Source organism: Balaenoptera physalus (genome assembly GCF_965194825.1).
Source record: "Balaenoptera physalus genome assembly, contig: HAP1_SCAFFOLD_1069, whole genome shotgun sequence".
Taxonomy (NCBI): Eukaryota; Metazoa; Chordata; class Mammalia; order Artiodactyla; family Balaenopteridae; genus Balaenoptera; species Balaenoptera physalus.
In genome coordinates, this window is record NW_028125724.1 from 246,210 (window position 1) to 257,362 (window position 11,153).

The 11,153-nt window shown below is 48.0% G+C and overlaps 1 protein-coding gene across 1 annotated transcript; it reads right to left on the reverse strand.

Annotated features, from left to right (window-relative positions):
* Positions 1–1,437: 1,437 nt before the first annotated feature.
* On the reverse strand, positions 1,438–10,006 carry LOC309653748 (nuclear RNA export factor 3-like). Its single transcript, XM_082478554.1, has 17 exons — positions 6,983–10,006; positions 6,609–6,762; positions 5,902–5,985; positions 5,690–5,794; positions 5,485–5,565; positions 5,310–5,379; positions 5,067–5,155; positions 4,837–4,944; positions 4,342–4,673; positions 3,643–3,679; positions 3,210–3,278; positions 3,069–3,124; positions 2,818–2,925; positions 2,653–2,711; positions 2,429–2,544; positions 2,290–2,332; positions 1,438–1,565 (listed from the first exon to the last, which is right to left on the reverse strand). The coding sequence occupies exons 1-17, from the start codon at positions 7,342–7,344 to the stop codon at positions 1,489–1,491; spliced, it is 1,950 nt and encodes a 649-aa protein (XP_082334680.1). The 5' UTR covers positions 7,345–10,006; the 3' UTR covers positions 1,438–1,488.
* Positions 10,007–11,153: the final 1,147 nt, after the last annotated feature.

Here is an 11,153-nt window from a genome sequence, read left to right on the forward strand (position 1 = left end):
GTTCTCAAGATCCCAGGTCAGTGGATGAGGGTCTCATCTCAAAATTCATCTGGAATCTTGCCCTTGGGCTGAAGAAAGTAAAGAGAAAGAATTGGGATGTCAGCAGAGCCAGCAGCCATTGAGTTTCAACCCCAGGGCACCTGACTTCTGTCCGCCTTCACCTTCCTGAAACCCTAGAGGTCTATTTCTTCTTATCTCTGAATTCTCAGAATTGACTTTTTAATGAGTAAAGAATTTTTTAGTTCTGGTATAGTCTAGTCATCGTACTGAAAGCACCTGTAGTGGGGGAGGATAGATGACCTCCCTTAGGACCAAACTGGAGACACTTGACCACACAACGTCACAGCTAAATCTATGCTACAAGAGCACGCCTTCAAGTTTACCAACATGTATGTACCAGAATGAGCAGATGCCACAGCATGTAATGCTGAAAAAGAAGCGAAAAGGTAAATGCCTATCAATAATAGCTTATGGCTTCCTGGAATTCAATTGTTTAATATATTGATCTTAGAAAGAATAATGTAGCTTCACATATACTGAGAGGAAATGCTGGTACTAATAATAAACAAAAGAAGTTTCAAAACAGTATATAAGATAGGAAACCTGTATTTTATAATACATGGAAAGGTATTAGCATGAAATTAGGGAATTTCTCACAACTAAACGGTTGTAAGAAAAAAATAGCTGTAAAATAATTACCTTCAAGTTCCCATTAATCACCCCTCTACTCTTCCCAGCTCCCTCCTATGCCCACGCAAACCCAGCACTCACTTCTGATTCCACTAGCGGTTCACCTCAGGTCGGGTGGAAGATGCCTGCATGATGTCCTGCTGCTCCTGGGAGAGGGTGTGCATGGAGCTGGAGGTGGGCATAGGCACTGGGATGGAGAACACACTCTGGGTCTCACTGGGGCTGGCGTCCCTCACAAACAGCTCGTCATTCACGATGCACAGACTGAAGGAAAAATGGGCCCTCAGACTACGCCTGGATGGACACCCACACCCCCAATATTGACTCCGCTGCCACTGGCACTCAGCAACCAGATTCCTTCCACGCCCCTCCTCTGTCTGTCTCCCAGGTTCCTTGACTGGTACCTCTGGCCCTCCCCACAGAGCCCACCTTTGGAGAGACTGTCTACCACCTTCACTCGATTTATAGGTTTATCCCCAACCCACGGGCAATTTCGCATTTACCCTTTACCACAGCCCAAGGGGTGGACACTCTGATCCCCATTCTCGGAAGAAGACACTGAGTCACAGAGAGGTCATGTGACTTGACCAAGGTCACACAGCGAGTGACTGTTGGGTCAAGGAGAGAACGCATAGGCCGATTCCAGAGTCCATGCTCTTCTTAACCACTAGGCTAGACTGCTCCTGAGATCTCCCTGCTGGCTTCCCACAATACCAAGTAAACCTAAGGTCTCTGCCACCGCATTCCCACGCCCCTGAGCGCAGGCGGGGATGGGCATTCCCGCCCACAACAGGGCTCTCACCTGGAGTAGCTGGCAGGGGTAGCGATGAAGGTCCGGGTGAAGGCACGCACACAGCCCTGAGAACTTCCTTCCACTTCAACAGCAAACAAACAACAGTACCCCTTAGAGCCGCACGTGCTGTACACGCTCACACGGCGGTCCCCAGTCAGGCTGTGACTGGACACTCATGCTGAGAGGGCATTTGTTCACGGGGGCCAGGGTGTCGGGAATCGGGAGGGCAACTCTAGGAGCAGTCTGCGCCCAGTGACAGGGCCCCTGACAACCACTACACAGGTTCACGGGATGCGTTTTTCACAGCCGCCCAAGAGGTGGATACTACTACCCCATTTTGCAAATGAGGAAACTGAGAGGTTAAGTAACGGCCCAAGTTCTCAGAGTGAGTATCTGGGATGAGAGCCACCAAACTCCGCAGCCTGTGTCCCCAACGCCCAGGGTGTGCAGGGCAGACAGGCATGGACACAGCTCAGACCTGGATTGTCTGTGGGAAGCCTGAGGGCTGGAGAACACAGTGGGGAAGGGGAGGGGAGGGGAGGGGAGGGGAGGTTGAGCGGAGGGCAGAGGAGGGAGGGGAGGGGAAGGGAGGAGGGGAAGCGAGGAGGGGAGGGGAGGAGGGGAGGGGAGGGAAGGAAGGGAAAAGAAGGGGAAAGAAAGGGAAGGGAAGGGAAGAGAAGGGGAAGGAAAGGGAAGGGAACGGAAAGGAAGGGAAGGGGTCAGGGAAGCTGGGTGGTTCTGGGATTGAGCCTGGCCTGGGGCAGGCATCAGTGGGGCAACTGGGGAGGGGGTCTACACACACTCACCTTCCTTGAACACCCCGCTGACAGAGAAGCAGAGCATCGTTTCCTGAAAGGGAAGAGCCCAGGCGCCCAGTCACCACCTGCACCTCCTACCCACCTGCGGCTTCCTGGGCCCCCCCCGAGGGAGGAAGCAGGAGCTCACCGTCTGGGACCACGTGTCCACCACGAAGGAGCTTAAGTCATGCTGAGTCTTGGGCAACACACAGAGGGTGTGCACAATGTCACGTTTTGTGTGCTTCAGCAGCTGGACCCGCAGGTCTGTGAGGGGAGGGGAAGCGAGCGAAGGTCAGGGGCTGCCACGCCCTGGGCCCTATGATTGACCCCTTCACCGCCCTTTCCCACCCAGTCTTCCCATCACACACTCACGGGGGTCCGTGAGCTTCTTCATATTCCTACTGTCCTTGAAGTACTTGCACAAGCTGCTTCTAGGAGACAAAGAGCAACAGTGGGTGGTGGGTGTTTGCAGGAGCTGGCCTGTGTCTGCTGGGGAGCCACATGACCCAGGAGCAGAGCCTGTGCTGTGATACTCACGGGGATGGGTCCTCGGGGTGGAAGCGAATGGTCAGGGAGAAGCAGGCCTCCTCGTGATAAGCACCCACGAGACCCCGTCGGTCTCCATAGTCATGGATCAAGTAGTACCTGAGGGGGAGCATTGAGGACAGTCTATCTCTGTGGTCTGGACCTCACATGAGACTTGGAAACTGCCCTGAGCAGACCTGTGCTTAGGTGGCCTCACCTGTCCTCGCCCTCCCCCCCTTGCTCAGCTTCCCAGAGGTACTTACTGCTGCAGGAATTGCAGGACTAGGCTCTTCAGCTCATCAGATCCAAAGTAGCTGCCCTGGAATCAAAACAGTCCTCAGGACCAGGGCTGACACCCCCTTCTCATGCACCACTTACAACCCGACTTGATCGTCCATCCTCACCTTGCAGGTTGGTAAGCGCTTGCAGGCTTCAATACCACACTTAGCCAGTGGGGATGTCTCCTGGCCGCCCTGGGGAAGAGAAGAGGAAGTCAGCAGTGCAGACCAGGAGGTGGTACCGGATGATCAGGGAAAAGGATGGGCCCAAGAGAGGGTGAGGGTCAGAGGTGAGGGGTGAAAGGGCCCTGGAAATTCCATGGGCAGGACTACAGTTTGGATCATCACCGTGGGTTCCCCAAGCCTGTGAAGAACGTGGTTGAAGAAGATCCAGAGCCTTTGTCAGGTTCCCACAGGGGCTGTACCATCCCCCTCCGCCCAGGACTTTTAAGGGTCAGTTTCAAAACTGTAACTGGGGCAAGACCCAACGGGGTTCAGAGTAGTTTGTGGGTGCTGTCAGTGCCAGTTAGAGGAGTCAGTGAACAAGGTATACACTTACCAAGGTTAGTAACTTGGGGAACAATTCCAGGATGGAGCTGCCAAAATCAAGACAAAACAGAAAAGTCAGTGAAACTATGGTGGTGACCCTCCTCCTCATGGGAGCAAGTACACCCACACCCCAGTGTCCCAGCCTTCCAGGGCCCTGAACACGTTCCCCATCGACTGACACAGAGGGAGAGCATGCCCTACCTCCCTCCCCGCCTCCCTCCCTCCCTTCCTCTCCTTCCCCTGGGTAGCTCCCCCACAGAATGCCCGGACTCTCTTCTCCAGTGCCACAAGGACCAGCATTTCAAACCCATGCTGCAGGGCTTCCTTCCCCTCCCTTCCTTCCTCCCGGGCCCCACTGCAGGATGTGGAGAGAAGAGGGAATGGGGTGTGTGTCCGAGGCTCTGCTACCTCACTGGGGGTCCAGCACTCTGCCAAGACCTGGACCAAGACCTGGACTCCCCCCATGGATGGCCCAGGATGCTGGGGCAGGGAGGTGAGTGAGGTGGGGCTCAGGAGGCAGGGAGGGAGATGAAGGGGGATGAAGACAGAAAAGGAGTGAAGGTACGAGGGGAGAGATGACAGAGACATTCGGGCCTAGAGGCAAGGGAGAGAGAGAAAACAAAGGGAAGGGAAAGAAGCTCTCCCATGGTGGGGGTAAGGGAAGAAGAGAGAAGAAAGGGGAAACGGCGCCCCTTTTGCAGCTCTTCACCTGCCCCAGAATGGCTCAGACACAGCAGGTAAGAATGTAAAATATGCAGATATTGGGCTGGGGGCCCATTGGATGTTGGTTGAAACTTTGTCAACTTTGTGATGCAGAGAGGAGAGCATAGGGCCTGTAGTCCTCCCTGAGGTCCATGTCAGCTGCCCCTTGCAAACGGCCACTTTCGGGAGTAGCTCAGGCTCCCAGTGGGTAACAGAGGATACATCTGACCTTATGTTGGTTGACTTATCAGGGAAGCTGGTGCACAGGGGGTTTCTGTCTGCACACATCCCTTCTGGCTCCAGCCGCTCACCCTTGTCCATCTCCCCTGCAGACTTCACCTGTGATTATGAGGAGGAACCACATGGGCCAGAGAAACAGAGCCAAGATGGCCGTGCACCCCAGTCCCTTCCTTTTCCTACAAATCCATTTCCCTTCCTCTGTCACCATCACATGAGCTTTCCCACCTTCCCTTCAAAGATGGATCTGGGTACCACACCTCACCTCAGTGTTGGAGAGGTTCAAGTTCTTGGTGTTGGAAGCATTCGGCATAGAGTTGGACAGGCCATGCAGCTGGTAGGGTTTCTTATTGCTCAGCTCCAAGGGCAAAAGCTATGATGAGGAAAGAGTTGGAGTGAGGACCCCAGCAGGGGATACCTGAGACCAATCTGCCTCTTCTACCTAATCTCTCCCACCATCACCACCAGCCCCAACATTGGGTCTAAGGTCCTCACCTTGGGCATATTCCCTGGATGGATCTGCAGGGAGGCGGCCATGCCATTTCTAGGGTTTCGCGGCATTCCAGTACCACGGGTCATCAAGTCTCCAGGAAGCCAGGAGGAGGGAAACAGAGGCTGAGAGGCTCCTGGCTGGTACAGCTCCAGCACCAACCCCTCCCCGAGGTACCATTCCTGAGTATCCTTCCCAGCTAGACCCCTCTGCCCTCACCTGCTCTACAATTACTGCTGTAGCCATACCAGGGTCAGAGCAGAGCCTCTGGATGTCAAGAGATTGCTGGGAGGCATCGTGTCGTTCCTTCACGGGCAGCTGCAGAGTTAGGGATGGGGTTCAGGGCTCTGAGTCTGAGGTGGTGATCGGGGGCAATAGGTGGGTCTGGCTGTGAGTGCACAGGTTGTGTTGAGTCTGCATTACCTTTATCTGCTCCACCTTTTCTGACCTCAGCTCCTTCAGCACAGAGTGGGGTGCATCACAGGGATCAACAAAGATAGATATCTGTTGAGAACACAAGAGGGGCTGGGTAAGCTCCAGGAAATCTGAGCCCTGGGAACAAGCAAGACCATGCCCCTGTCCTGCCCTCTTGCCCCCTGCTAGCCCTGCTCATGCCCTTGACACACACCCTTTCATTAGCCTCATTGTAAATCTTGCCGTTGACATTCTTCAGTGCGAAGGCAATGTTGGCATTCTCAACGAAGAACTGGGCCTGCATTTTCTCATAGTGAAACTGTAGGGAGAGTGACAAGAGAAGCATAATATGAGACCAGAGGCTTTTCTCATCTGGGCCTGCCATCTACCCCGTTTCCTCTCATGGGCCTCCATGTCCTCTCTTACTTCGACTGGGGTGAAGGGGACACTGCATTGCTTCTGAATCAAATTCAGCAGCCACTTTTCATCATATTGAATACCGAAGGGAATCTAGGAGCCAAAGAAATAATTGGGGAAAGAAAATTGATACAATGGAATCCAAGGTTAAGATAAGACCCAGCTGTGTCTTGCTTTAGGACCTTTTTTCAGGCTTTAGGTAATTTCTTAAGGTAGGACAATATCTGTTATCGCTAACTTTTACACCAGACATGGACTTCCTAAATACCCTTTCTTTCCACTTAAATACTTTTCCTGAAATAATCGACTTCATGTCTTTCACATGTACTTACTTTTATAAAGTTCTAAGAGATCCTACCTAAGGCAGACCTGGCCTGCCCCTCTGACAAGGACCCCAGAGACTCAACCTCCTCCCACACTCAGCTTGAGCCAAACTGCGTCTTCTGGTGTGAAGTTGCTCCATCTCCTTGGCAGTAGTTTCCTCCTTTGCTTTTAGACAGCCTCTCCCATGCTCCCTGCAGTCAGTCTGCTCCCTTTATGTTGCTTCTCTGAACCTGCCCTCACATGATCTAGGAAGTTAACTCCTAGTAATAACAAGACAGATTACCAACTCCACTGCCACGAGAGAAAAGTTCCCAGCATCTCTACACGCGCCCAACATGACTCCCTCTGTCATCTTCTTCTACATGTCAGGTCCATTTAGCCAGCACACTCACTGTGGTCTTGAACCAGCTCCCCAAGGTCTCATCCTGCCTGTTTCTCTCCATTCGTCTCTCTGGAGGCTTTTGCTCTGTCTCCTTGTTAACATGGGTTTCGTCTTGTTTCTGAAAATTGCCTCTCCGATGACAGGATGGAATGGCATAGGGAGCACTGTGGGGAAGTGGAGAGAAGAAAGTGGTCCGTATAGCCTTGGGAAGTCTTCTCTACATTTTCCCCAATGATAGCAGAGCTACAATAAAGATTGCTCAACCATTAACCTGATCCCATCATTCCTCACTCTTCCAGGTTAGAGAGAAGAATGACATATTTAACTACAAGGTTTTGTTTTTCACTGGTTGATACTTGTCAGCCATGCTGCCTCGTCACTTACTATCTTACTCCAGTATCCTTGTGAACATCACTTGTTGCTTGATCTCCATCTTGTTGTTGCTGGGATGAAGGATGAATACCAGACCTGACTTGTTCAGACCAATTGTTATACCTCCTTTGGTAAATACGCCAGCGTCTTGCTCTTCTTTGTAAGGAGGTAACTTGCTTATTGTACCCTGAAATTGAGAATATCACATCAATGGTCTCAGTACCAGAAAAATTCCTGGGTAAATATCCGGCTAATGAAGAAATATCACCAACTTTATAATCTAAATAGGAAATTATCATAGTTAGGAAGAAAAAAAAAAGGCTGAGAGACTTCACTGTGTTTCTGCTTCTCAGGAAACAAGAGGTGGGGAGCATTCACAGCCAAGAAGAAAACAAGCACAGAGGAAAGGGTCTGGACCCAGGGTTTAGTCTGTGATGTTAGTCCCTGCTCTGCTTGGTTCAGGTTATGTGACCTGGGACAAGTGGCTTTTCATCTCTAACTCTCTCTTCTCTGCTCGGCTCTAGGAGCACAATAAAACCTACCCTGAAATCTACCCTGGTGTGATGGTTCAAGGGTCAGAGGTGACCTCCCTGCCTGACGGAAGAATTAGAGGTATGAAAGATAAGTCCGATGAAAAGATCCACAATGGAGCCTGGAGAGACATAACATGGAGAATACCAAAAGCGAGGGGGAGATAATTAAAGGTGATGCAGTGAACATACCTCACACATGGTTAATGTGAGTCCCGGAAAGAAGGGGAGGGAACAGCGGAGAAGTGGTATTTGAAGAGATCTTGGTTGAGAAGTTTCCAAAAGTAACAAGATATCAACTCAGTGTAACAGTATTATTGTAATAGGAGAAAAAGTATGCTTTAAGGAAAAACAGTCCTAAAATATGCATTCATTTCATCATCGTGTAGCAAAAACTTGGAAAATATGTGACCAGAAGACTCAAACTAAAAGAAATGTTACAGGCTCTTCTTTGGGCAGAAGAAATATCCTCCCAGGTGGAGGCACATAGATACAGGAAAGAAAGACTAATGACATTTGTGAATATGTAGGCAAATTTAAATGAGTGTTGACTATATAACACAATGATAGTAATTTCTTCTGGGGATTTAAATATATAGAGAATGAAAATGCATAACAATAAATTTGGAGGATATATGGAATCAAAGTGTCTCAAGGTCCCCTAATTGTCTGAGGAGTTTTAAAGAACTAATTAACTAACATTAGACTGAAACGGCAAAAATGTACACTGTAATCTGAAGGGTAAACACTACAAGAATGGCAAAAGAATGTTTATCTAGCCACATGAGGTAACAATTTAATAGCTATAAAATGTTAATCATTTCAAAGGAAAGGAAAGGAAAAAGAACTTAGAAGAGGCAAAAATAAATATACAGTAAGATAGTATATATAAACCAAATTACATCTACTTTTACATTAAAAATTTCAGATTAATATTCCAAATAGAAAGACAGCTATTATCAGACTGGACAAGAAACCTTCCATCAAATGCTCCTGAAAAGAGACACATGCAAATTTTAATCATCTAGAAAATTTGAAAATTAAAAAAATGGCAAAATGTATACCTTTTCCACAGCAACCTACAGAAAGCTGGTATAACCCTATTAGTAAAAGAAAAGGTACACCTTAAAGAAAAAAGCATCACTAGAGAAAGAAGGAGATTTCTTTGTGATAACAGGTTCAATGCAATAAGGAGATATTAATATAAAATTCTAAACTTGTATACATGTCCTAAAATAGAGCCAAAATATGCAAAGCAAAATCTAACAGAAATAGAGCATGGACAAATTCACAGTCACAGTGGGACATTTTAACACAGCTCACTGGGTGATGCACAAAATGGCAGACAAAAACTCAGCTAGACGGAGAAGGATTCAAAATGTTACTTAAGTTAACAAATGTATTTAATTGACATAGAACAATGCACATAACAACTACTCATCGAACGTTCCAGAATAGATCATATGCTGGGCAACAAAGCAAGCCTCAGTAAGCTTCTATGGACTAATACAATTTACCCTGACTAGTTAATGTAATATTCAGTGGTAATGGTGGGTTTTCTGCCCCTCCCCCACCTCGTATAAATCCAAGGAATATTAGTTTACACAATCCCACGCCCCACCTAGGTGACCCTCCCTACTCTCCAAACCCTAGACCTGAGAAGATCACATGACTTGTGCCTTTTCCTTAGCCAGGGGAAATAATTCACCTCAGCCATGGCCATTTCCATAAGAGGGGAGATTTTCCACATGGAATCAGGATGGGTGTGTCAGAGCCCACTTGACCCATTTCCTCAAGAGAGTGGGAAATAGTGAGCCTGAGCCCTCTGCATGCCTCCTCTAAAGGAGGGTTAGCTTGTTGGGGGTCCTGTGGGTTGGGGTTAGGGAGGGACCCCAGAACCCCTCCTGCCCTGTGGGGACCTGAGGACAAGGTCTCATGCTGACCAACTCACCCATGGGGTGGCCTGAAGGCAGTGATCTGTCACCGCCCTCCTCACAGGCCGCTCGTGAAGAGAATCTGTGGGTCTGGAGCTGGAGGTTTGGAGAATATCAGGAAGGGCTGCCGAAGAAGGAGAGTGCAAGCCCCAAACCACTTTGTCAGAGCCACACAAACAAGATGGCGTCCTAACAGGAAGTCCCTTCCCCAAGGGCATAGAGGAGGAGAGCCCTGGGGGCCAGAGGAGACTTAACTTCCTGTAATTACTGCCCCCTGAGTTTGCTACCAGCCTAACACCCAGGGAACTCTTTCCAACTGTACCACCCTTGCAGAGGAGGCCATCTGGAATCAGGAGGCTTAGGGGACCTTGGTAATTCTGGTTACAAACACAGGGAGCTCTGTATGCCAGACTCTGGATCAGCTACACTACATTGTGTTCCTTCATTCGGCAAACCCAGAGAACTCTGTGTGCCAGCTGTAGGCCAGGCTCTGTACTTGCTACATTGCCTCTATTCTTTCATGAATTCCTCACAAGGGGACTCTGATATCAGAATCACCAACTTTCCAAAGTTGCTGAGGCTTACTGAGGTGCTGGAGCTTATCTAGGGTCATTCAGATGCTACCTGGAGAAACAGAGACTGGAATTGAGCTCCATGCAATGGAAGATGACTTCTCCATGCACAGATTTACTAAGTTATTGCTGTAGTGTGGGAGATTGTCTTAAGTTAGTACAAAGTAACAGAATTTTCTGAAAATAGTCAAATGGCTGGAATTAACCTCAGCCCACCTCAGAGAGATAATACCAAAAAACAAAAAAAATCCAAAAACCAAACAACAAAGAACAGACCTGAAAACTATAAACGAAATAGCAATCAGAGTTTTGTGGGTCACTGTAATGACAGTAAAAGAAAACAAATCATGTATTTTCCTTTAAAAAAAAAAATGTCCTCAATGTAGATAGATGCCCCTAGTGGTCAGAGCCGGAATTGTATCTCTGAAAGTTCCAGACCAGAGAGGTTTCAAGGCAGAGGGAAGGAGAGAGGAGATTGGGCTCCAGTACATCAGTTAGACATTTCTGGAATTTTCCACTACTTTCTGGAATTTTCTACCCCGTGTCCACAATCCCTTCCTGGATCTCTATGCCCTGAGAAAAGTCCAGCCACTGAGAGAGGTGAGGAAAAATCTGCACATAAGTGTGTGAACATTTGGGGGTAAAAGAAGTGTAAGACCGAAATGCACACACCACACAGATAAACTGTCAAGTCAAAAATTGAAATTTTTTATTTTTTATGAAACAGTGTCATGTGAACTCTTTGATAACATGGTAAATATATGTGAACTTTTTTTTGTTAGTTGCTTATTAGATATTTTTGAGTGTTCCTCTCAACAAATTAGCCTAATCACAAAATATTAAACATTAAAAATGTATACTTAGAAAATAAAATCATTCTGCACCTTCCATCTACATGATCCCCTCACCCTGAGTCACAAATACCCAAAATATCCAATGTAAGAGGATTGGTGCACATTTTCCAGATGTGTTTCTCTTTTGGTGATGTGAATACCTAACTTAAAGCATTTGTGTAGTTATGTAGTTCTATACATATTCTTTTTAAATTTTGCAATTACATAAGTAATTTTATGCAAATTCATTTTTTTCACTTATTATGACATCTTCAGATTTTCATTTCTTCAGTTAATGGTTTGTCATCTTTCCA

Bases quoted from the DNA above. Each gene is read 5' to 3' on its own strand.
- LOC309653748 (XM_082478554.1), bottom strand. From the start codon at position 7,344: ATGCTCCCCACCTCTTGTTTCCTGAGAAGCAGAAACACAGTGAAGTCT. The intron at 2,926-3,068 runs GTAAGTACCTCT...GCTCCCCCTCAG, and splicing joins GTCCTGCAATTCCTGCAGCA to GTACTACTTGATCCATGACT. The intron at 2,712-2,817 runs GTGAGTATCACA...TTTGTCTCCTAG, and splicing joins CACCCCGAGGACCCATCCCC to AAGCAGCTTGTGCAAGTACT.